The 25,417-nt window shown below is 48.7% G+C and overlaps 2 protein-coding genes across 6 annotated transcripts; one reads left to right on the top strand and one right to left on the bottom strand.

Annotated features, from left to right (window-relative positions):
* Nucleotides 1–1,432: 1,432 nt before the first annotated feature.
* Nucleotides 1,433–9,922, top strand: MRPS7 (mitochondrial ribosomal protein S7). 3 transcript variants are annotated; one of them, XM_005297476.4, is made up of 5 exons: nt 1,433–1,603; nt 4,408–4,599; nt 5,598–5,661; nt 7,292–7,459; nt 8,493–9,922. In XM_005297476.4, the coding sequence occupies exons 1-5, from the start codon at nt 1,527–1,529 to the stop codon at nt 8,712–8,714; spliced, it is 723 nt and encodes a 240-aa protein (XP_005297533.1). In that variant the 5' UTR covers nt 1,433–1,526; the 3' UTR covers nt 8,715–9,922. The 3 variants fall into 3 exon arrangements, with proteins under 3 accessions (XP_005297533.1, XP_065418834.1, XP_065418835.1); XM_065562762.1 differs by having other exon boundaries at nt 1,449–1,638; XM_065562763.1 differs by having other exon boundaries at nt 1,550–1,680.
* On the bottom strand, nt 9,750–24,712 carry MIF4GD (MIF4G domain containing). Of its 3 annotated transcripts, none has more exons than XM_005297475.5 (6): nt 24,270–24,712; nt 18,473–18,606; nt 13,882–13,991; nt 12,927–13,082; nt 11,857–11,949; nt 9,750–10,878 (listed from the first exon to the last, which is right to left on the bottom strand). In XM_005297475.5, the coding sequence occupies exons 2-6, from the start codon at nt 18,552–18,554 to the stop codon at nt 10,651–10,653; spliced, it is 669 nt and encodes a 222-aa protein (XP_005297532.1). In that variant the 5' UTR covers nt 18,555–18,606; nt 24,270–24,712; the 3' UTR covers nt 9,750–10,650. The 3 variants fall into 3 exon arrangements, with proteins under 3 accessions (XP_005297532.1, XP_023957576.1, XP_042697042.1); XM_024101808.3 differs by having other exon boundaries at nt 24,592–24,697; XM_042841108.2 differs by lacking the exon at nt 24,270–24,712 and adding an exon at nt 19,410–19,533.
* Nucleotides 24,713–25,417: the final 705 nt, after the last annotated feature.

Here is a 25,417-nt window from a genome sequence, read left to right as displayed (position 1 = left end):
CCTGGGGCTCAGACATCCCCGGTCACTGTGTGCGCACAGCGCCCCAGGCTGAGCCGGGACTGTTCTGATTTACTCACAGTACCCAGGAGCTCCCTCTACAATAGGCCCCAAAGCGTGGCAGAGATTTTGCCATGCCACTGCGTGGGCGCCCTTGCAGCGGAGCTGACCCCTGAACTGGGTGGCAGAGCTTTTGGCATGGGGAGCTGGCCCCAGAACTCAGGCCCCAGGGTCTAGTTTCACCTGGGTTCTCGTATCCACAACACTAGCATAAAGGGACAGTTCTCAGCTATGTCTGAAATGGAGCCCGGGGCCCCTTACGTGGCTTGCTTTTATTTATTTTGTCAACCTTAACTAGCAAACTGAGGCCCCTTCCTGAGAGGAAGATCCGCATCAGTGGACTTTGCACCTGTATGGCTCCAGTTGCAGGATCAGAGCCTGAGTTGTTACCCAATTTTGGCTCAAAATCCAGTAGATGGAAACTCCATGCACATGGAAAATGCATATTTTGGACTTGAAATCTAAACGGTGTCGTGGTACAATGACAGTAATGTAAACAGTGATCGTAAGACAGGCTTACACTTCATCCTATCAAGACATCACACAGGACTGAAAGCCCAGATACTGGCACTTTGGGTGATATGTTCAAAAAGCCCAACTCCTGGGACTTAGGCGCCTAAATCGTTTTTGAAAATGAGATTTAAGCTCCTACTTCACTTTGGTATTTTTTAAAATGTTATCCTTTGCTCCTTAATGTTCAGAGCTGGTGCTGAGATATCCTGAGTGCTCCAGTGTGTCTCCAGGGAGCACTATGCAGGGGGCAGGGCCCAAGGAGATGATTGCAGTGTCAATGCTTAGCCTAGGGTTCTCAAACTTCATTGCTCTGCATCCCCTTACTGACAACAAAGTAACTACATGACCCCTGGGCGCGGGGGGGGGGGGGGGACGGGTGACGGAGATCCTCTGCCCGAGTGGGGGGAAGAGGGAGCTGCAGCCGGAGCCCTGCCATCCTGGGTGGGGGTGGAACTCAGGCTTCAGCCCTGGGTCCCAGCAAGTCTAATGCTGGCCCTCCTGGCCACCCCATTAAAATGGGGTCCCGACCCACTTTGAGGTCGTGACCCATAGTTTGAGAACTGCTGCCAGACCGCTGCCTGAGATCAGATGTCAGTATTTGAAAGCTGTAAAGAGGGAAAACCAGAGTCACCATGCCTGGTTCTGATTGCACACTGGTGTAAATCAGGATGCACTCCACCCAAGTCAATGGCGTTGCATTGGAGTAAAACTGCTGTGAGAGGAGCATGAGGCCCACATTTCACTCCACTGCAATACACATGGTGTGGAGGGGGGGGGGGCGTGACAGAGTGGGGAAAACAATATCCTGCTGCAACAGGAAGGCGGCCTGCCCCTAGTCAGCAGGCAGGCGCGCACCGACTTCCTCTGCACACGTAAGTGGCAATTAGGCGGGCAAGAGATAGCAACGCAGGCGGCGGCCGGGGCAGCCTGACGGGGTCCTGGAGCCCGGATGCAAGATGGCGGCTCCCATGGCAGGGCGGCTCGCGGCGCTGGGCCGTCGGCTGGCCGCTCCCGCGCGGGCCTGGCTGCCCGGGTAAGGAGCAGCCCCGCGGTGCTGGCGGCGCTTGGGTAGAGTCACGCGCTGATGGAGGAGAGCTGCTGCCGGGGCAGGTGGTCAGGGAGCCCCCCCCCAATCCCGCCTAGGCCCTGTTCTCGGGGAGGGGACAGGCCGCTCTCCCCCTCCCCGAGCTTCGGCCCTGCTGCCGGGGGAGGAGTGGGCAGCGCGACTGCCCCCCCCTGCCCTGAACCAGGGGAGGAGAATGGGACATTCAGGGGCGCTGGAACAATTTGCATAGTGGGGGTGTGCAGCCATTGAACCAAACTAAACCCTATATATCAGAGTACCCCAAATTGTGGGGTGCGTTCCTCTTGGGGGATGCAGAGGAACGTGGGGGGGGTAGTTGGGGCCTAGGCCAGCCCCCATGGGGGTCAGGGAGGGAGTACGACCCAGCTCTGCTCCTGGCCTCATGCCCTTCCTGTCCCAGGGCCCCCGGCTGTGGCCCCAGCTTCAGCCCCCTTACTCCCATCTGTGTCACCCCTGGAGCTGTGACACAGGGGTGGGGCACAGACTGGGGTAAGGGGGGGTGACCCTGAAAAGTTTGGGGACCACTGCTGTATATCATAGAAACCACTTTAAGCCAGTATGTGTAAGGCCAGCCTCGCACCCTGGGATCCTTTGTGGGGGAAAGATTCATTTTAGTGATGCTTAGTAAGGCAATGGCGCGTCCTATCTTCAAAGCTTTGTGCATGCACTAGCCACTCCTCGCAGCACCCTGGGGAGGATGGCAAGTGAGTGTGTTCCAGTGGTGCTGCCCCACTGCAGTGTAAGTGCCACTGTAGATTTTGGTTTCTTGAGTTGCCAAGTGTCACTCATTATGGATTATTTTAAAATCCTTTTTCGAGCATCCGTGGAGGGTTTTGCTGGGTGTTTCAAGAAAATGCTTGAAATCTCACTTATTGACATTGACCTAGCTTTGCCTGTTACTCCAGTGGAGTGATTTTTCTCAACGTTTGCTCTGCTTTCAAAGTCTTTCTGCTCTTCGTCTGTGCTGCTTCTCAGGCCTGGAACCAATCTCTCCTCTCCTCATTCAAATCCCTTCTTGGAACTTGCTTCTCTTTTAAAGCCCTTCCATTGCTATTCCACCAGTGAAAGATGTGGGCCGGTATAAGAGCGGCTCAAATGTATCGTTGTCCCTATACTGCTAACAGCTTTAAAAAAAAGTTTCACTGTTAATGTGGCAGGGGCGTGTGCTTTTGGAGCAGGAAGATCTAAGTTCTAGCCCTACTGTTGCTATGACGTTCTGAGCAGTCATGTTAGGCTGCACGATGACAACCAGGAAATCCTAGATATTTGTTTCTTTTGTGAAAAATGGTGCTCCCAAAAACATGTTTATTTCCCACTCCCTCTTGTGGATAGCATTCCCCTTACCATACCCTGTGGTCTGTTCTTTCACTATGTTTTTGGTCTGACTGTAGTCTCCCATCCTGCAACTGGTTTTATACAGGTGGAAATTTGCACCCATGCAGATCCAGTTGCAGGATTGGGACCTTTGATTTCAAAGGGTAACCAGGATCTTTGCTCCTGAGGGTAGGTACCTTGTCTCTGTATTTGTCTGTAAAGCACTGTGCCCTCTTGTGTACCTCTATTAATAAAGTGGCAGACAACTGCAGGATAATTGTGATCAAAGCAATATTGCTGAACTGGAGACTCCAATTTGTATGTTAAAGCTCAGGACTGCCACTTCTGTTTTCTTCCTTGAACTTCAGTTGTATTTTTTGCTATTGCTATTCTTGTATGTACTTTTAATTATTATAATAATGTTTGCAAGTGTACCCCACTACCCCACTTTAAATAATGAGCCGGATCCCATGTCCATTGAAGTTAAAAGGGACCAGAATTTTAAATTGCTCCTTTTGCATTTATTATTGTGTGGATTGTATCCTGGATACATTATTAATGTTACATTATTTGGAGAGGCTTTGGAGGTAGGATCCAGAGGTAACCGTATTCTTCCCCTATCCCTCCAAAAAAAAAAACCCATAGTTCCCTGTTAACAGTAACTAAAGGGAAAGCAGCACCCTATTTAGGACCCCAGAACAAAGTACATCTATATAACTTGCTTTTACAGAGGAGCTGTTTATAAGAAATGCCCCCCCCCAAATCTGTCAAAAGTATTAAAATAACATTACTCTTTAACCAAGATTTGTTTATATTGAAACCAGTGAGAGGTGATGGCACTTGGAACCTCACAGTTTCAGGCCTTTAACTTTTTTCAGACTTTAGGGCTTGTGGGATTAGCATCCCTAGTGCCTGCAGAGAAAGGGGTTGGCAGCATCTCAAGAGTTTTCTGTATATCCTCAGGGGGAGGGGGAGAGAGGGCACCATTGCTGTTTGGGAGTAGCTCAGGTGAGTGGTTGGCAAAGAGGGAGAGACGGCATGCTGCTATCCAGGCACTGTATTCTTGTTGGTTTTATATTAATTATTAACTTTAACATTCAGCAGCTTATGGGTGACCAGAAGTTCATTATTTGCCGTGTGGGAATTTGTAGACCCTATTGATATTGCAGTCTCTTTCAGGAAGGGACTCTATTACAGTGTGTTTGTACAGCACCCAGCACAATGGGCCCTGATCCTGACTGGGGCCCCAGAGCAATACTAGAATACAAATCATGCTAATAAGGGTGGAAGGGTGCATATCCCCAGTACCAGTCTCTTTCTCTGTCTGTTCTGGGACTTGTTCCATAACACTGGAGATGGACTTGGTGAGCCAGACTGAAGAATGCTGTATACAGCGATGTCAATTTACAGACCCCTTCATCCCTTCTTACTCTTTGCAGGTTGACCCAGGTGAGATGGAGCCGGTATGGCCCCAGTTACCTTGAACCAGTAGTGAACAAGGAGGTGAACCGCAAACCCCTGGAGGAGCTGTCCGAGGAGGAGAAAACACAACAGGAGCTCAAGGCCCTCCATCCCATAAAAGCTACAGCTTCTAATGTCACCAGCTCTGTGTTCAGTGACCCTACAATCAGGTCAGAAAGCACAGTCTCCTTTGTTACAACACCAGCTGTCTCCCAAGGATCAAGGGCAGTTTATCCTGCTCCCACTGAAGTCACTGAGAGTTTTGCTATTGACTTCAATGGGAGCAGGACTGAGTTCGTTGCTCAGGAGGGCTGAGCAGCCACAACCCCGGTGGACGGCTAGAGGTCAGCTCCTAACAGGATCATGTCCACAGAATTCTCTTCCCCTTTCCAGAACGAGGGCGGCAGATGAGTTGGATGCGGAGGTTTGTTAGTGAACTCTCTCTACCTGGATAGGGATTTACTGTTTAAATTTGAATAAATAGCTCTTATTATAAAACAATGTAATGGATGGAGTAATTGAGGGCTCTGTCTCTGAGCCCATTACTGCTGAGAAGTAAAGCCATTGCAGTGCCCTCCCCTCCGCCCCCCCATGCCTTTGTCTACCGGGCTGCCCATTGCCTTCCTGTTACTCTGAAATCCAGGGGTCAGCAACCTTTGGCCCACGGCCCTCCAGGGTAAGCACCCTGGCGGGCCGGGCCGGGCCGGTTTGTTTACCTGCCATGTCTGCAGGTTCGGCCGATTGCGGCTCCCACTGGCTGCGGTTCGCCGCTCCAGGCCAATGGGGGCTGCGTGAAGCTGCGTGGGCCGAGATATGTGCTGGCCGCTGCTTCCTGTCGCCCCCATTGGCCTGGAGCGGAGAACTGCAGCCAGTGGGAGCTGTGATTGGCCGAACCTGTCGATGCGGCAGGTAAACAAACCAGCCCACCCGCCAGGGTGCTTACCCCCAGCAGGCCGCGTGCCAAAGATTGCCAATCCCTGGTGTAATCCCTTTATTTGGGTTAATCTCTTCCCAGGAGGAAGATCCATTGAATAATAGTGGTTAAAGATGAGCACAGCCACCCAAATCCTAGCAGGGATAGGATTTAATCACAGGAACAACACAATTAGGGACCTCTGGTGATGGAACCAAAGTTCTAATTATATCATGTTTGGTTTTGTGCTTGCAGTAAATTCACCAACATGATGATGAAGGGAGGAAACAAAGTGCTGGCCAGATCCATCGTTACACAGGTGAGGGGACTGGAATCTCTCGTGTTTAAATATTACATGCCAAAAAAATGCATTAAAATAACCTTATTAAGCTTGCCAAGGGAATCACTCAGAAGTTACGAAATGCCAGAAGTAAGGTTGCCTGTGCAGAGCTTGTCCCCTCTGCAATCAAATTGGTTCGCTTTCTCCCTGCTGCCTAGGCCAAGTAGGAGGGTCATTGAGGAGACAGGCTCCCTGCTTTCAGTTCCAATGCCCAGCATTGGCACAGACCGCAGCAGCACAGAGCTGCAACTGCAGTGAAAGTCTTACTCAGCCTTGGGATGGAGCATGCCTAGTGCATGTGGAATATAGCTGCTGAGCTCTCGCTAGTATTTACTGAGCATGTGCAAACTGCAGTTTTCTTCAGTGGTTTATAAATTGGCCACATTTGGGTGAATTTTCACAGGGATGGCAAAAGGCACATCCCTGACACAAAGACCACCCACCTTCCAAATTTGAAGTCCCTGTTCCAAAGCAAGGGAGCACTAGAGCTTAAAGAAAAGGTTGCAATAATTTTCTAACATGTACAAAATGTTTTTTCCCTAGCCTTATTTTTGGAACTGTTCTGGATAAAATTTTCCCCCAAAAATTCATGCTGAGGCAGACACCCAGCATGGAAAATGTCAGCCCAAAGAGTTGAAATTTGGCCGAGTTATAAGCAACTGAAAATAGTGGTTTATGAGAAGTGTTGGGCAACACTAATACCAGGTGGATACTTCCTTTCTATAATATTAATACTTAGCACTCTTTATCTGAGGATCTTTAGTCTCTTCACAAAGAAGGGGGGGGTATCATTATCCAGATTTTACAGGTGGTAGCTGTGATACAGAAAAGTCTAGTGACTTGCCTAAAATCAGACAAGACAACTGTGGCAAAGCCAGGCACCAGAACCAAGTCTCCTGCCTCTCAGGGCATCCCTGACTGTTCACTGAACCAGGCTGCCTCCCTTTGGGCATTAGTTGATGTGGAGCTGAAGTCTAGAAGACTTCTAATTTCTTCAGTACAGACCTGCCCCAACTTAATGGGCTTCAGGATTCCTGATTTAGGGGGCATCCACTGGTGCTGTAAAGGATAGTGTGTGTTGCATGGTCAGTATGTGTTGGATGATGGGTATAAGTTCACCAGAAAAGTGGTGAATGCAGCATAATAGTATGATATGTAAACTGGTGTAACTGATACGCTGAGGAGGTGGAAGTGCATCTTGGGAAAATCTAATAGGCAGTTGTAAGGTGAGAGCGGGGTCAGCATTGCTTTCTCTCTTCTCTGCTTCCCCCCATTTGTTGGTGATCACTGCTACACTTCACACCCACCAATGGGCTATAAGAGGGGAAAACCAGTGAGGACTGGACTCCAGCAGAGGAATATGTCTGTGTGGCAATCTGGGCTAAGGAGGTGAGGACTGAGTAAAACCTGTAGTTGCTCGAGGACCCCCTACTGGCCTACTTAAGGTGTAGTAGGGTGAAATCCTCCATGGCCCAGATTTCTCAAACGAAGGGGAGGGTGTGTCTGAAATTGTCTTGATTCTAACTTCACTCTGGAGTGGAGTAAATCCTGTAGGGAAGGCAACTGTACACTGAGGAGCATGGGCATGTTTCCTTGTGTTTGTATTTAGACCCTAGAAGGCATTAAGAGGAAGCAGCTTGAGAAATACTATCAAGCCTCTGAGGAGGAGAGGGAGAGCATTGAGTGCAACCCTTACATCATCTTCCATCAGGCACTGAAAAACTGCCAGCCCGTCATTGGGATCTACAACATCCAAAAAGGAGGCAAAACCTACCAGGTAAACAGAAAAGGGATCTGAAGGCCAGCCTAGGCTAGAAAGAATTGGACAGGGGGCAAACTACCAGTGTCTTTCCCACCCCTCCCAAAACCTGCTTGCATTTCCCTTGGAAGTATCATTTATTATCATCTGTATTATAATGGCAGAATGGGAAACTGATCTTGGCTGGGGTCTGTAAGTGCGGAGTGCTGTACTTACCCATAATTAGAGAGTTCCTGCCCCAAATCACTTGCAATCTGAATGGATAACGTGCGGGAGGGGAAACTGAGGTACAGGGAGGTGAAGTGACTTGTCCAAGGTGATACAACCTATCAGTAGCAGAGCCAAGAAACCCCCCAGGTCTCTGGAATCTCAATCTGATGTCTTATGGCTAGACCATGCTGCCTCTGTGTAGAACCAGCAGAGCAGTTTAGCCCCTGCAGAAGGCAGGTTAGCACATAGAAAAGGTTCATATAGAGACCTTTGGTTTATTTAAAGCCTTGACAAAGGCTGTTTCTTCAGCTCTCCTAATTAGGTAAATGCACCTAGATAACTCATGGGATTGTTAATGAAATATGGAGTGCTTCACCAACCTCCTATGCAGCCAATAAATTACTGCCCTCTGCTGGTTGATCAGAGACCTGCAGGAAATAGCTTAGTCAAGTTCCCATAGACAAGAGTCTACATCGCAAAAACCAGTCTGTAAGTGGCAGTGTCTGCAATGAGGCCAAGAACCAAACGGAACATCCCTCTAGTCCCAACAGGTGGCTACTGCTCTTGGGCAGGTTTGAGGCTGCCAACATGGGAAATCTTGCACTGCTGTGCCTGATCTGTGGATTGATAGAGGCGGACACTTTGCTGCTGGAGTGGAATGTTGTTTCACCAATGCTAAACTCACTCATGCTTGGCTAGAGTTAATTTCTTCCTACCCCCTCAGCACCAATCACTTTTTAATCACCTGGGAGTGTTAAACAATTGAAGAAAGTTATTTCAGTATATGGTCCTATTGTGGGGTAAGGCATTTTAACCGTGCTACTGCTTGAATGTCTGCTAGGTCCCAAGCCCTCTGAAGGACAATCGGAAACGCTTCCTCGCCATGAAGTGGTTAATTACTGAGTGCAGGGAACATAAGCATCATCGGACATTCATGCATGAAAAACTATCCCAGGAACTGCTGCAGGCCTTCAACAATGAGGGCCCTGTGATCAAGAGAAAGCATGACATGCACAAGATGGCCGAGGCTAACCGGGCGTATGCCCATTATCGCTGGTGGTAGGGGACCCCCTGAGAGCAAGAGAGACCTTGCCTTATGACAACAAGAACATTTCCTCATACCCCTATCCATGTGGAGCCCAGGCCTGTGAAGAAGCAACCTCTGTCTACTTTCTGCAGAGATGATGTATAGGGGAGGTTGCCTGCCAGCTTCTGTTAACTGCTTCTAGGCTGGGTCCTTAAGCAGAGAAAAATCAAGATGAAAAATGCATCCACAAAAGCTTCTTTCCTTTAGATGTATTTCTGAGCAACACTATAAAATATCCTCTTTCCTCCACCTACCTGCTTTCTGAGGGCAGGGGAGGAGATGTCTTCAAGTCAGTCTGCTAACATGATAAACAAGTTTTTGCTCGTTAGCATCCAAGCTGGAATGTATTCTGCATTGTGAATGTTCTTTGTGTGTATCAATGCCAGAGACAGAAAAGCACCTAGTTTGAATTTTAGATTGTTGCAATACTGTCTGTTAGCAGAATCATTGTTTGACTGAGCACATGTGATCTGGATGTTAATGAGAAAATAAAAATGGAACCTCTCTATCATCCTCAGACTGTCACCACATCTTAGTGCTGGCCTTAGGGTTTTGTACTGATGCCCATCACTCTACCAGAGCAGCGGTATTTCTCAGTCCTCTAGTGGGTCAGCTAAAGGAAGGGTTATTCTCTAGGAGATGCCTTCCCACCTACACTTGGCTAGACAGAGTTGAAATCCTTCTCTTGTCCTGTAAAAGAGCTGCTAGCACTTCTGTACCTGTTGTGCTTTGCTGGAAAGCACAGAGCACTTTTGCTCACTGCAAAGGAAAAGACTGATAGTTTGAGGAGGATGGGGAAGAATTCAATACCACAAACCTTGGCCTCTGTTTTGATTTAAAAATCTAATTCCGTGCTCACAAGCAACTCTGCCACACTGTACCAGAGGAAAACTAACACATGGCAATCTTACAGAAGAGCTCTTCATGTCCTGTTTGTAGCTACCTCCATAGTAGCCCAACACCCTAGAAATGTTACAAAGCAAGAGCTCTGTGGAGAGAGAAAACATGGTGTTGATTAGTGGAAAACTTTTATTAGAAAAAACCTCAATAAAACATTTATTTGTCCTTTGCCTGTCCCTTTTGTCAACAGAAATGTACAATATTGAAGTTCATTCAATTGTTTTTTTTGGAAAAAATTCCATCATGGTTACTATATAAAACTCATTAAAAACAGTTTCTAGCTACATCTGCTCAAGGAAATTGCTGCTATGATGTACACTGGCTGGCGTCTCCTTCCTCCAGGAGCAGGTGTTACTTCTGCTGTCCATAGGCACCCAGCCTGCCAGAGGGCAGGGTTGGGAGAAATAACAAGTGGTTGCCCATGTAAAGGGCTCAATCATGCTCCCATTGATTTCACAGGAAGGCAAGATGAGACTCATCCTGGAGGACTGTTTTTAAAGCTTGGTTTGTGTATTATGGGCACGGCTTCCATGTGGCAGTAAGCAGCAAAGAGGCAGTTTTCCAAATAAGCTGCGAAAGCTTTTCCTTCCACTTGTCTCAACTCTGTTGGTGGCTGACGGAGTTGGCACATAAGAGCTGATCTCCGTATAAACCATTGGCTGTGCTTTCCTGACTGCTACTGTAAACGGCTGTTTTGAGCTGGAAGCTCTGGATACAGTTAATCAGCAGTTTGAGAGGCATTAATTAACCTGAGCCATAGATAAAGAGAATGGAAGCTCTGGCTAGGTTAAAACTGCCCTTGCCCCTAAATCAAACTGTCCCCCGTTGCAGTCCAGCAAAGACACAGTATGAAGGGTCTATTGGGAGTAAACAATATAAATCCTATTTAGAAAAAGCATTAGAAAAATGTTAACTTAAAAATATCTGAAACATATTTGTGTGACGTTTGCTCGTGAAAGTGCCAGGGCGAAACTTTGAGCCTCTGAGTGAGTTAGTTCTGGCTATGGAAGGTTTAATCTGTGACTTCACTGTAATAGTATTTTTGAGCCGCATCTGTCATCTTCCAGTCTGCAGCCCGAAACTCTATGATCTCCAGCAACAGGAGCTGAGAGAGTGAGCTGAGCCCCTCCTCCAGGAGAAAACCATCTCGGAGAAGGGAGAAGAGCTCATCCATTGGCTGGGAGTTCATCTTCTCCAGCTGTTCACCAATGCGGTGCAACTGCAGCACCAGGCAGTCCACCTTAAAAGAGGAAAGGGAAAAAGCCACCTTAAGATGGTGTGGGGGCCTATGGTGTTTCTAAATAGAGCTCCTGCCCCATCACCTCTAAATTAATCCAGGCCGGTTCTCCCCACCTTGTTCCCCTGTATTTCTCTTTCTATTACATCCACTTTCCTTAGGAAACTGTTAGTTGCCATCAATCTCTGGTAGTGGCTAGGAACCTGGATGTTGATAGCTGCTCGGAGGGGGCTCTCTGGGAAGGAGGAGTGTCCATGAGATCCCACAGCTTCACACATGAAATTGCTGAAGAAACATGATGGTAGCAATTCACACCATCAGACCTGCATCAATTTAGGTTGAGGCTCCCACCAAGTGGCAAAAGCTGGATCAACATGTCCATAGAGCTCCTTCAATGGGTGCAGTATAAGCACCTGAACAGAACAGACAGAACTGTCTGAACCATGCTCTGTTTCCAGGGTGACTTGGATTCTTTTGACCATATGCTGGTTGCTCTCACATAAACTAACAAGGAACAGCAGCACCTGCGCTACGAGCAGGAGGCTGGTAGGGCTGAGTGCTTGAAGGGTATGTTGTGGTAGGATGCCAGTGACTTATGAACTTTATAACAGCCCTTGGGTTGTTTCAGTGCCTTTGGCATTCAGAGTCTCTGATCACTGCACAGCTACATCAGCCACGGTCAGATCTGGAGCGTGAACTAAAAATGTTTGGAATGGGAGAAGAATGGAACTGTGGTTGCAACATAAGTATGGATGCACCAGCACCTCCAGAATTCTTCCATTTGGGGCTGCGGGGAACTTCCCTGTCCCCACTCCACTTACAATAGGTACGAGGGAAAATAAGTTCTGTTCAGCTCTGTGCCTCCCTTTTGGGCCAGACGTTGGTTCAAACCATTCTCAGCAGCCCTTACAGGACCGTATTTTTGCCAATCACTTGGCTGTACACACTCTCCTTGCATGTTAGCATCTCACCAGTGCTCACCTCCTCCTCCTTCTTCAGGCTATCAGGTTGCGCCAGTCGGAACAGGCATTCATAAACTGGGTTCACCAGCGCCATCATGGGCATGTTGTTCACCTGTTAATGGGCCAGATGCACATATCAGCTCAGGGGTAGAGGAGGCAGAGTTTTATTTTTAAAGAATTGTTCCCTCACGGTTCTCAAATGGGAGGGGAACTGCTCCCCTGGAAATGAGTTATGGTGGCATTCTGGCTCAGGCTCCTGTTGGCAGGATTTGCCTAAGAGACCATATAGAAACATCTCCCTTGGTCAGAGGATCAGGGGTCTTCGCATGGGGCAATGGCACCAACAGAGATGGGAAAGTGATGCAAAAATATACATTTTCCAGAAATATTTGATTATATTTTAAAATTAATTAGCTACACCCTTGCTTTTCCCCCCACATTTCAACTGTGTTCACAATCCTTTCGCCGTCACTGCCTGCCAGCATCTGAACCCATGAGTTCTACGAGCGCAAAGCTCCCAGAAAGCTAATTTCAGTATGCATGTTGGGAGGGCTTTAGCACTCGTCCAGTCAGGGAACAGGAAAGAATACCATGCAATTTCCCCAACCAATCGCAATTAAGCAATGGGACTTGAATTTAGTACACCCGAGATCAGTCGGAGCAAAGAACTCCAAAAAGTGTGTGCCAATTGACCAATAAAGGCATGTGCACCAGTTCCAGGAGCTGTGAGGGATGCTACATTTGTTCAACGTTTGTTTGTTTGTTTAAGAATTATTTGCTCAGCTCTACATACCGACAAATCTTCCCTCATCCCCTACTTTATTGATAAGGGGAACAGCAAGCAATGGCCTTCAATATGCAGAGGGGAACATAACAATTAGTGAAGAGCCTGAACCGTAATGTTTGAATGCAGATCCCCAGCCCACACAAAGTGTAAGGGGTTCAGAACCAAGATTTTTGGGTTTAGCCACAAAATTCAGAATTCGCTCCAAGTTCCAAACCCCTGCGCCTAACTCAGGAGGGGTTTGGTTCAGTTCCTCTTTAGGCATGAGGCAGCAGATAGGGATATCCTCTGCATAGGCACCTTACCCTCAGGTAGTCAAAGATGTTACAGATGAAGGTGACGTAACAGATCCATGCCTGGGGTGAGCGGGCTCGCAGCTCTTCCCGGTCCTTATACTCCTGCTGCAGTCGGTTAAGCAGACTCCGTCGGAAAATGCTCTGGCCCACCTGCTTGCTCTCTGCCTAGGACCCCAGAACAGCAAGTAAAGGGGAGGACAACAATGTGGGTACCCAAATTACTAGGGTCTTTACATATCATTCATTATCAGACTCCCATTGTTGCACAACGAAAGATGATTGGTGGGAGTCTAACTGCATGTGGAGTTGATGCTACTGTCATGGCCTGCACATCCCTTTCCATTCTCTTCCTCTATTTCACTGCTTCGCTGGAGCTACAGAATCTCCTCCCAGCATGCAGAATTCCACAGGCCAGCCTCACTCCTGATCTTATGGGAAGAAACCATTTCAATATGCTGGATAAGTTCCTCTGCCATGAAGGCCACTGCCCCAAGACTAGGGAACCTCTTCCAGTTCAGCCTGAGAAACTGTACTCACACACATGGGGGCAGGTTTGGATTTCTGCATATCTCTGGCAGATGTGGCAAGCGGTGGAAATATTGGTAGCCTCTGTTAAAACGTTTACAAAGACAGAGAGGAGCTGGTCTGGTGGTCAGAACGCAGGACTGGGAGAAAGGAGGTGCTGGGTTGTATTCCCTGCATGACCTTTTGCAAGTCTTTCCTTCTGTGTGCCTGAATTTCCCCTTTCTTTGAAAAGGGGATGATACTCCTCTAGAGGGTGGCATTGGAAGGCTCAGTAGTGGTAGTAAAGTGCTTTGCAGATTAGAAGTTCTCTGTAAATGCTCTGGGACTGAGGCAGGCCCAGCTGAGACGCCAGGATACCCACTAGCACTAGCTGTGATCCGGAAGGGCAGGCTGTGTGACTCACTAAGGATTTGTTGTCAGCATGCTGACATCTTCTCACCTGGATGATGGTGTAGCAGATGCGCCCAGCCTCCTTACTGAACACACAGTCTTTGAGGGACTGGTCCACGATGATATTAGCCACTTTTTCCAGATCCACACTGCTGGGGTCTGCAGGGAAAGAGATGATACCGTCAGTGCCGCACACTCACTTCCCAACACTGCACAGATTCCCCACTTCACACCCTCCCTGCTCGTGCTTCAGAACACCAGGAAAGCAGCTAAGGTGCACATGGGAGTGTGTTGTGCTAGCATGCTGCAAGAATTCAGGCTCACTGCCACGCTGGCAGGGACCAAAGGCAGCTATCTCAGCTGCTGTAGCCCCCCTACAGACTGCATCAGGGATGGCATCCTCAGAGGGTACTTAGCCCTTTTGGGCAGAGACAGTCATCACAAGGGGAGGGGAAGAGGACAAGAGTGAGAGTAGGGGGCTAGTTTAAATTTGAGCTGAATGGGCAAATTTTTATTGTGCTTTGAATATAGATGCTATAGTTGAGAAGCAGGGCTGGCTTTTCCCTATGAGGCCTCCAACCCCAACCCCTCCTGCCTGGGCTTTTCCCCAAGAGACCAAACTTCCAAAAAGTGAAAACATTGCTGAAAAAAGATAAATGAATATGGCAGTGTCTGTTAAGCCCCTGATGAGAGGAGAATGCTGGTAACAGGCTGAGGAGTGACCGGAGCAAGGGTACAAGAGTCAGGACATTTGCACTTTATTCCTGCTTCTGCCACCAACTATCTGTGAGACCTTGGGCAAGTCACTTACCCTCTCCGTGCCTAAATGTCCACACCTGAAAAACAGGCAATGATTCTATACTGCTCTAATTCACAGTGAGCTGCAAGGGTTAACTAGTTACTGCCTATAAAACCCCTGGAAGACACAATGAAACTTCACAGTTGTCACTGTGCTACACCAGCAGGGCCACCTGAAACTACATGGTGACAATGGAGACAGAATTGAGATCCTTCTGCTCAAAAGCAGAAGCCCTAGCCACTTGAGCTACAGGAGAGGCATAGGGCCTAAAACACAAAAGATGCTAGAGGCATAGGGCCTAAAACACAAAAGACCAGTTCTAATTCCACCCAGTTGGGAGCAGTAGTATGTATATACACAAACACATTCTACAGTTATTGTAGGCAGAGCTCTCAGCGTTGCCTATAGTTAAGGTTGCCCTGCACCAGTGGTATCCAACCTTTTTACGCCCCAAATCACTTTTTAAATTTAAGGGCAACCCACGATCTGCCCCGCTCCTTCCCCAAGGCCCCACCCCTTCCCCAAAGCCCCGCTCTGCTTACTCTACCTCACCCACCCTCACTCACTTTCACCGGGCTAGGGTAGGGGTTCAGGAGGGGGTGCGGGCTCTGGCCTGGGGCAAAGGGGTTCGCAGTGTGGGAGGGGGCTCTGGGCTGAGCCTGGGGCAGGAGTACAGGGGGGGTTGAGAGGTGCAAACTCTGGGAGGGAGTTTGGGTGCAGGAGGGGGCTCTGGGCTGGGGCAGAGTGTTGGGGTGCAGGAGGGGGTACAGGGTGCTGGCTCTGAGGGGGTCAGGGCTGGAGCAGGGTGTTGGGGTGCAGGAGGGGCTATGGGGTGCTGGCTCAGAGGGGGCTCAGGGCTGGGGTGCAGGAGGGGTTTTTTCGGTTCTGGCTCTGGGTGGGGCCTCAAGGCTGGGGCTAGGGGTTTAGGAGGGGGTTCGGGGTGCAGAAGGGGGCATGGGGTACTGGCTCCAGGAGGGGCTCAGGAGTGGGGGTTGTGGTGTGGCCTTCCGCCAGGCAGCACTTACCTCCGGCGACTCCCGATCTGTGGTGTAGCATGGCTGCCGCTAAGGCAGGCTCCCTGCCTACCCTGGCCCATGCTGCCCCCAGAAGGGGCCAACGTGCCCCTGCAGCCCCTGGGGGGCGGGGGGGACGGACGTGGCTATGCGTACTGCCCCTCTCTGCAAGCACCGCCCCCGCAGCTCCCATTGGCCGCAGCTCCTCGTTCCCAGCCAATGGGAGCTGCAGGGGCAGCGCTTGCAGGCAGGAGCAGCGCGTGGAGGGAGACCCCTGTCCCCCCCACCAGGGACGCGCTGGACATTTCCGGGAGAGGCGGGGGCAGGCAGAGAGCCTGCCTTAGTGGCAGCCCTGCTCCACCACCGGAGATCGTGATCGACCAGTTGGTGACCACTGCACTACACTTTCCATTATAAGACCTAGTTTTCAGCGGCTAACTTTGCCAAACTCAAGCTGTTTGGCATGACATTTTCTATACTGGATGCCTGCCTCAGGCAGAAGTTTTTGAAATATATCCGCTAAAATGGTTCAGCTGATTCTAAGAATGAAATTAGGGGAAATCATGTTTACTCATGTTAAAAAATGTCCTACAACTGTTTAGTTGAGATGCTGTAGTGCAGGGTCTCCATGCTTTGAGGCGCAGACTCACACATTTGGCAAGGGGGGTGGCCCTGGTGCTGGCGGGTAACATGCCACCCAAATTTGGCCAAATTATAAACTCCAAAAAACCCCTCAGTTTACACATGTTCCGTTTGTACACAGTCCCACATGACATTCTCATAAGCAAACGAGGGAAACATGGTCTAGCTTTAAATTATTATAAAATGGGTGCAAAATTGGTAGAAGGACCGTAGCCAAAGAGTAGTTATCAATGGTTTGCTGTCAACTGTGGGGATGTAATACTGCAGGGGTCAGTCCAGGGTCCAGTACTATTAAATATTTTAATGAATGACTTGGATAATGGAGTGGAGAGTATGCTTATAAGTTAAATTTGTGGATAACACCAAAATGGGTGGGGTTGCTAGAACTTCGGAAGACAGGATTAGAATTCAGAACGATCTTGAAAATTTAAAAATTGGTTCTGAAATCAACCAGATGAAATTCACTAAAGACAAGGGCAAATCAAATGCACAACTACAACATGGGGACTAACTAGCTAGGCAAGAATACTGCAGAAAAGGACCCTTTTTGTTATAGTGCATCACAAATTGAATAAGAGTCAACAATGTGATGCAGCTGCAAAAAAGGCTAATATTCTGGGCTGTATTAACAACAGTATCATATGTTGGACATGGGAAGCAACTGTCTTGCTCTACTTGGCACTGGTGAGGCCTTAGCTGGAGTGCTGTGTCCAGTTCTGGTTTCCACACTTTAAGAAAGATGTGGACAAACTGGAGAAAGTCCAGAGGACAGCTACAAAAATAGTAGAAGGTTTAGAAAACCCGACCTCTGAGGAAAGGTTAAAAAAAAAATAGGCTTGTTTAGTTTTGAGAAAAGAAGACTAATGGAAGACCAGCTAACAGACTTCAAATATGTAAAGGGCTGCTATAAAGAGAACTGTGATCAATTGTTCTCCATGTCCAGTGAAGACAGGACAAGAAGTAATGGGCTTAATCTGCAGCAAAGGACATTTAGGTTAGCTGTTAGGAATTACTTTCTAACCATAAGGATAGTTCAGTGGAATCTAAGGGAGGATGTGGAATCCCTACCATTGGAGATTTGTAAGAACAGGCTGGACAAACACCTGTTGGGGATGGTCTAGGTTAACTTGGTCCAGCCTGAATGCAGGGGGCTGGACTAGATGACCTCTCGAGGTCCTCCAAGTCCTACAGTTCTATGATTCTATGCTTATTAGAAACTTGTGAGAGACTGGTGGAGAAATTCTCTGCCAATTCTGGATGTACTGAGCATGCGTCAACCTAGGTCTGCAGGGCTGGTCAGGACTCTCCTTGCAACTGCTTCTCCTGGCTGTCAGAGGCCACTGTGGCAGCAGGCACAAGAACTGAGAGCAGGGAGACACTCTCCCTTGTGCTCTCAATGCTCCCCCTGCTGGTGGGCCCAGGAGAAGGAGGAAGCTCCCTGACTGCAATGCAAAGGAGCAAGGAATGGGGTGGTGGGAGGTAGATTGCAGGAGCAGAGCAAGAGCCATTGCCAGAGGCTGAGAGAAGTACAGAGGGCAGTGGAGGAAGGTGGGAGAATATATAGGCACAAAGGTGGAGGGGCAGAAGGCAAGGTAGGGGGATTGGATAGGAGCAAAGGGAAGTGGGGCAGGAGGAGGAGTGGGAGTGCAGAATGTTGATTATTTGCTGAGGGGGATGAGGAAGTAGGTAGGGATGACTCGGAGCACGGGGGAGACAGACAGCAGATGGGGGGACCGGGCAGGATCAGAGGCTGGGGTAGGAGTAGGGGGATGGGGGGGATAGTAGCAGGGTGGGAGAGCAGAATCTGCGATTGGGGGAGAATAGATAGAGAGATGGCCAGTGGATTGGAACAGAGACCGTTTGAGGACACAGGAGCAGAAAGATTATAACAACTAGAGGACATGCCCTTCCAGAATCTGGAATTGAACTCAGACAACTGTGCCTTAAATCTCAGGGAGGAGGTGGCAGGGAGTAGAGATTGTGCATTCCAGCACTAGCTCACCCATGGTGGGGAAAAGGCCTTGGGGCCAAGCAGCAGCCTAGTGGCATTTCTGACATAGCTCTCCTATTCGGAGCCATCAGTGTTAACAAGACAAAATGGAATCTGGTTGTTCAGGCATGATCTGCCAGCCAGCCTGGGCATGGAAACCATGCCATGGGGGCTGGAAAGACAGGTGCTTGCTGACCTTTGAGAGCAGTTTTCAGTAACTGCTGCGTCTCGGTATCGAACGACTGTATTTTATACTCTTCTTTGCCCGTGTCTCCCATGTCTGGCCTGCTCCGACAGTGCAGTTAGGGAAGTGGCTGTTAGTGGCAAACCCTGGAGAAGAGATCAAACACGGCTTAGTTAAGCAGGGAGATGGGCGAGGGTAAGTGTAGGTGTTTGTGTTGCCATTTGGGGAAACGCTGGAGCACTGTATGGTTTAACCAATTCACTAATGTAAAGAGCACTCAGTTATTTTGGGGTGGTAAGACTTTTCCAAACTCCAACCCCCAATCCTGCGAAACCATCATTATTATTTTTTATAATCCCTGCCCTCTGCCACACTTTAACAAGGGGTCTTTGGCCAGTTGGCTCTCTTTGGTAGCCCATATATTTTCTGATATAATAACCCATTTAAACTGTTGATCTGCAACTTCAGAAACAAACTGCCCATCCAGAGGCAACAAAAACACGTATTTTAAAGGGAGAAACAGCCTGAGCCTGTCACAGGGAAATGCACACAAGAGCACGGCATGGGTCTGCTGATTCATTTGCTCGCATGTGGCTTTGAACCTACAATTCAGCTGATTTTGCTCAAAGACACAGGGAAGATTCAAAACATACGGATGATCATCCAGTCCACCTCCCCCCTGCACTGTCAGTTAATAGCAGCGCTGCTTTCACACAGTGCCATTCCAAACTCATTGACTTCAGAGGGGCTGTGCCAGAGATGAATCTTGCTCAGAGTGGCAAACAGAGATAGCGAGTAAATTCTACAGCCAACAACATTATTAAGTCTCTAGTCTCCTTTAGAGCTCACATTATTCTCCCTTGTACGAAATGATCTTAGAAACTCCTGGGTTTTCCTCTACCTAGTTATTTTGGGGGAGTCGTCATTTCACATACGCATATAGTCTTACCTAATATGAGACCAGCCACTGGTCGGTGCGGCACCAAACGTTTGCTGCAGGGCTGCAGTGGCCTGTGTCACAAACACTGGGAGGGCAAATGTCCAAGTGGAGCATTCAATGGGTTTTGCCAGCTCATCAGAATTCCACAGTCACTGTGCAAACAGCCTAGGAAGCAGCTATCAGGGATTAGCGAGATGAAGGCCATTGTCCTTAGAGGGACAAGGCACATATCTAAGTTGCTGTGATCATATAATACCCGCAGTACTTCCTTGGCACTGCTCTGGGACGCGGCCACACCCTTCTGTAAACCTGCAGCTGCCACCTACTCTCTCCCTGTTTCCCGTAAGATGTCTGAGATGGAATCTTTTCTAATGCACCACACAACAGGTTACCTGGCTTGGAGCAGTCAGATCTATAAAATTAGAGGGTTGCACATACTGCTTAGGTAAGTCAAGCTGAACACCCAGCTGGGCCCTCACCCCGATCTGGGCAGCACCCCCGCTATAAGAGGGGGTTGACAGAATTAAGAGGGTATAGCCCTGCAGCCCAAAAGCAGCCTCAACAGGCTGCTGTAAGTTAGAGCAACCCGTAAATGCTCTAACTTAGACAAGGGCCATTTTGGTTCCTGGAGCTGCCCAGAATCTGGAGTGCAAAGGTGGGGTAAAGCCACCTTTGCTCCCCGCTCGGCTGCACCCGAAGCACAGCACAGAATCAGACCCAGTCATTGCGAGTTTCCTGCTTTCAAACACAGTAGAGACCTTCTAGCTCTCTCACAACTCTGTGCCTGACTATATTCTGGACAGCGGAACACACTCCTAGTCGAATATGTTGCCTGCCTAGAGACTTGGGTTTAGATATAGTTTATGCCCCCTAATGCATTTATAAGGAGATAGGAGCTTCCTTTTGATTTTACAGCAATGCTTAATTAGCAAACATTTTCTGGTTCTAAGTTACAGAAATTCACACAAGTTACAATCTCTTGCTCCCTGTCCACAAGGTGTTTCTCTTCCAGGTAAACTCCCCCTGGGTCTTATAACATGTACTTACTCAGAGCTCTGTGCGTATTCTCAATTAAATCATCTCCGTGCCAGAACTAAAGTAATATTGTCAACAATAAATGAACTTCAGTACGCACATGATTGTGCTGGAGTTGCACCCTCAAAGAAGGATCTACAAACAGCCCTTAATTGCTTCTGTGAAGCTTACAAAGCCTAGGACTAACTCCGAACATAGCAAAGCAAAAAGTTCTACACCAGCCAGTCCCCGGTCAATCATCAGACCCAGCAAGGAAGATCTACATTGAAAAAGAAGAACTGGAAAATGTAGAATACTTTGCCTATCTTGGCAGCCATTTCTCACAGAGAGCCGACATAGATTCAGCAATGATGACTCACACAGAGCTGTGTGTGCAGTCTCCATTAAACTTCTCTTTCCTAATGAGGATGTGAGGTCATTCCACTGCCTCAGGCAGAGCTTCATGAATGGTTGGCAGGGTAAGCAGTAGTTGTAGTCCACTTTCTGATTGCCGAGTCTGGGCTGGCATTTTGACACATCCTGCATGGTAACACTGTGCAGCACTTCCATCTTAGGCTGCAAGCTAGAGCGCTAGGCGGCTACAGGATCTGGTTCTCCCCTAGCCTTTTTCCCCTGAAGCATCACACCGTTGCTAACACTGACAGAGCTCCCCACCAGTGGTCGCCTTAGTGTAAAAGGTGCATGGCTGCTGGCCTTTTTAACCACTGCATCAACTAACCCTGCTCAAAGCAAATGCGGATGGCCAGATAGTAAAAATGCCAGTGCTGTGTCTATCGAATGATCCTACTGTGGCTAGCACTGGTGGAGCTGCACTGTGGCTAGCACGGGTGGGATGTTTGGGGAGAAAAGGCCCTGTGAAGACCAGCCATGAATGCTCAGCATAATAAACAACAAATCCCCGTTGTGTTCACTACTCCTGAGTCCCATCACTTCTCTGTTGCAAGGGACACCGCAGCATCAATGACTCTCAGTGCAATGAAGATCACAGAACAAAGGGGAGCAGGGAATGCAACACCCAAGTCTTTAAATCAAGATTGGGCATCTTTCTAAAAACAAGATCGCCTAGCTCAGCCACAATATATGGCAGCGGTTGTCAAACTTTTTGAGCTGAGCCCCTCTTGGAGTTAAAATTTTTGATTGCACTCCCTCAGATTTTCAGGGCGGGGGAAGGCGCATGCGATGGTCTCTTGGGGCGGAGCCATTGCTGGGCACCGAAGTGTTGACACTGACTCACAGGCTAGGTGGCCCGCTAAGGTGAGTCAGGTGGTGCTCTCTCCCCAAGCCCCATCACCCACAACCAAAGCCTGAGCCACTTGGCATCACCACTCACACTCCCGAACCCATGCCCCACAGTGTGAAAACCTCTGACATATGGGCTCTATCTAGGAATCATTGGGTGGGGGTCTCTGGCCTCTGCGATGCAGGGAGTCAGACTAGATCAAGGGTTTTCAAACTGGGGGTCAGGACCCCTCAGGGGGTCATGAGGTCATTACATGGGGAGGTCGCGAGTTGCCAACCTCCACCCCAAGCCCCGCTTGCCTCCAGCATTTATAATGGTGTTAAATATATTAAAAAGTGTGTTTAATTTATTCTGGGGGTCACACTCGGAGGCTTGTGATGTGAAAGGGATCGCCAGTAAAAAAGTTGGAGACCCACTGGACTAGATGATCATAATGGTCCCTTCTGGCCTTAAAATCTATGACTGCATTCAAGTATCTGCCACCTAGTCCCAATACCCCTCCCGCTTGTTAGCGTCAGCATTTGGCAGCCAGTTCAGTAGTGGCCAGCTATGCAGCATGACTCCAGTTCCTTGCACAATGCAGATGGGCAAGAACAGAATACAGAGGCTGGGGCAGACACATACATTGTGGATATGAAGAATGAAGCTTCTATTGACTGACAACCAAACACCCCCATTGGCCTCTCAGGAATTTCAGGCCACACCTTGAGACTTCACTTTATTAAATCCTCTAAAGACTCAGTCACGTTTCTCCTCTTGGTCCTCTCTCCCACCACAGACATCTGGGCCGGAGCACGGTTGCTGCTCATTCTCCAGAAAGAAGAGGATGAGAGTGTTTCAGAGGATGTGGTGAGAGCACCCAGAAGTCAAGTGGGTTGGCTGGAGAGAAGGGTCAGCACTCTTACTAACTGGGCAAGCACTCCGCTTTGTCGGAGCCTGCTCAGGTTTCTGGGGAATAGGAGAGTCTCACCCCTCCAAATGGGGGATGAGCTGCCAACTGAGTGCAGAGTGAAGCCACTTACCAGCCCCAGCATGTGGGATGCTGCCATGGCTAGAAGCACATCACTCTACACAATGCACCTTCATAGGTTTAATGCTGCCACAAGGAGGTGGGGGGATGAGCTCCAGGAATTACCCCTGCTGCCTACCTTCCACACCCAAACACTGAGCGTCCCAGGCCTGGATCAGAGATCCTCAGAAGCCCAGGAGAAAATAACTCAACCTAAGACGAGAACAAGTGATCCCACCAGTAACATGTTTCATCCATCCCTGAAGATCCTTTACCCACCACAGAAGAGTCATTACATGGCTGCTGGGGAGGAGCAGGATAAAACACAGGACTTGGTACATATGAAACTGTCCTGAGCAACTCAGTTGGCTGCTGGTTCCTTGACATATTTTATAACACTGCTGTGGGAGCCCTACCTCCACTATATCCTGTCAGTCCGATACCAGCCTCCCCACATTAGAGCACAGCAAAGGCTCCATACAAACAGTAAGAGTGAGCAACAGGATTGAAGTTCCCTCACTCAAGTGACTGACTATTAATACCCTCCCCAAATCTTGGGGCTCATCTCCTGACATGTGGGCAGGAAAAGCAGTAGGGCAGTATAACAGGGCTCTCCCAACATTAAAATCTCTGATTCCAACTAAAACCACTACAAAAGAGAGGAAGGATAGTCCCAGTGGTTTGGATACTAGCCTGGGACTTCGGAGACCCTGGGTTCAACTCCCGTCTCTACTACAGACTCCCTGTGTGAGCTCAGGCAAGTCACAGTCTCTCTGTGCCTCAGCTCCCCATCTGTAAACTGTCCTGCCTCATAGTGTTGAGGATAAAAACATTAAAATTGTGAGGTGTTTAGATACTTTGGTAACGAGAGCCATGAATACCCAAGATAGACCAGGGAGTCAAGATTTTCCCCGTGCCAGGACTAGGTTATTTATGATGTGTGTGGGTGTGGCTGGTGATAGTGGGGTTGAAGGTCCACCCGGGGGGAGGGCTTAAATACCCAGAACTTGCTGTGGGGTGGTTGATATACTTTACAACACAATTTTAGGGGCATGTCTCTCTATCCATTTACATTTTAAGAAGGAACCCCATCACCATGGTACCTAAACAGCCACCTATATATTAATTTATAGCAGGGGAACACTTTCCCATTGTTTGTCAGCAGGAGGGGGGAAAGATCAGGATATCAATGTAAATTTCAAGCATAAAACAATTATGAAAGTGCCTGCCCTATCACCTGTTTTTAGGAATGTATCTATCTAGGTTAGCTGGTTAAGAGAAAAGTGATTTTAGGCCTCAAAAACTACAGAAAAAATGCCTCAAATTATGGCCACCATTAAATTACAAACTCTCTCCCTGGATAAGGAAAAATAATAAACACAAAATTTACTGAAAAAGCCTAGAACGGGACCAAGGAATTAGGTGTTTGGTTTGCTTTAAAATCACGATAGCCGTCGAGAAAATAAGCAGAGAAATGTCCCGGCTTGAAAAATAATTGCTGCTCCACCCAAGAGAGGCAAAAGTTTGTTTCTGACTAACCAGAGCAGCCCAGCCCAGCCCAGCCAGATTTGCAAATGTCACCAACCTGCTCCGGCTTTTCTCTTCCCTCTCCCGGAGAGTTTTCTTTTCAGGACTCGAGGGCTCGCATCTTTGGTGCCTTATTTGCATAGGGAAGAACCGCCCCTACCCCTAATTCTTCTTGTTTTCAGGTTCGGGTTTTTGGAGATAGATCAGGAAAAAACCTAGCGCCAAGACCAGCAGCAGCAGAAGCAGGAAAGGCAGGAACTCAAGCATGGAATGCAAATGCAAGATGGGCATCCTTCTTGCACTCGCCCCTCCACCAGGAAAGCGCCCTGCGAGACCCCAGCTGGCAGGATCAGGCGGAAAATCCCAGCTGCTGCTCTTACTTTTCAGCTTCTTTGGGGTCAGTGATTGCCACCAGGCGGATTCTTTCCATTGCAAACCTGCGGGTTTCCTCTTAGGTCATTTCCTAGCAGCCAGAGCCAAGGGGAGGAGGGACTTGGGAGTGCTGAAACAGCAGCGCCACCGCCTGGAAGAACCAGGATTTACGCAACCTTCTGCATTCACCTATCCATCTCTTTCGTTGCACCCCCCTGCTCTTTTTCATCATCCTACGACCTGGGGGAGTGGGGTGGGAGTTGGGGTTAGAGTGTGCCCGTTTCCCTCTGACTCAGACTGTTGTCTCCCAGTCAGAAGAGCTCTTCGTTCACAGCTGTATTTTAATGCTAGGTTTTCACGGTACAATCTTTTGACTTTTCTGTGTTAACTTAGCCCTAGCGAAAGGCTGCAGCCCTCTGTTTAAACGCGGGACAGGTACAACACAGCAAAAGAAGCTGCAGTGCAGATTCCCCACACTGTCCTGCAAACGTGCCCCACTCCTGCCCTGTAGCAATCTACTTTCTAGGCATGTGAGTCCTTCCCACTCCGTGGTCCATTCAATCTTTGGCCTCTGTTGGCACTACCAGCATCGGGAGAGGGGGCGCACAATTTTCACTAGTGGTTATGGTGATTAATGAAACACGAAAAACTACTCACTGGGAACTGGGCATGCCTATATCCAACAGGCCTCATGTGCCTCCAAGCAGACACCACATAGTGGTAACTTTCTGATCAGTTCATGTGCTTGAAGCTGATGGTTACATTTTTCCTCTTTCCAGGTTATTCCTTTTGTACAGTAGTAGTCCACGGCTTCACATTCTCCTCTGGTAGCTT

The sequence above is a fragment of the Chrysemys picta genome, chromosome 12, assembly GCF_011386835.1.
Source record: "Chrysemys picta bellii isolate R12L10 chromosome 12, ASM1138683v2, whole genome shotgun sequence".
In the NCBI taxonomy this organism is placed as follows: domain Eukaryota; kingdom Metazoa; phylum Chordata; order Testudines; family Emydidae; genus Chrysemys; species Chrysemys picta.
The sequence above is the reverse complement of the archived record's forward strand: the minus strand, read 5'-3'. Positions and strand labels throughout refer to the sequence as shown.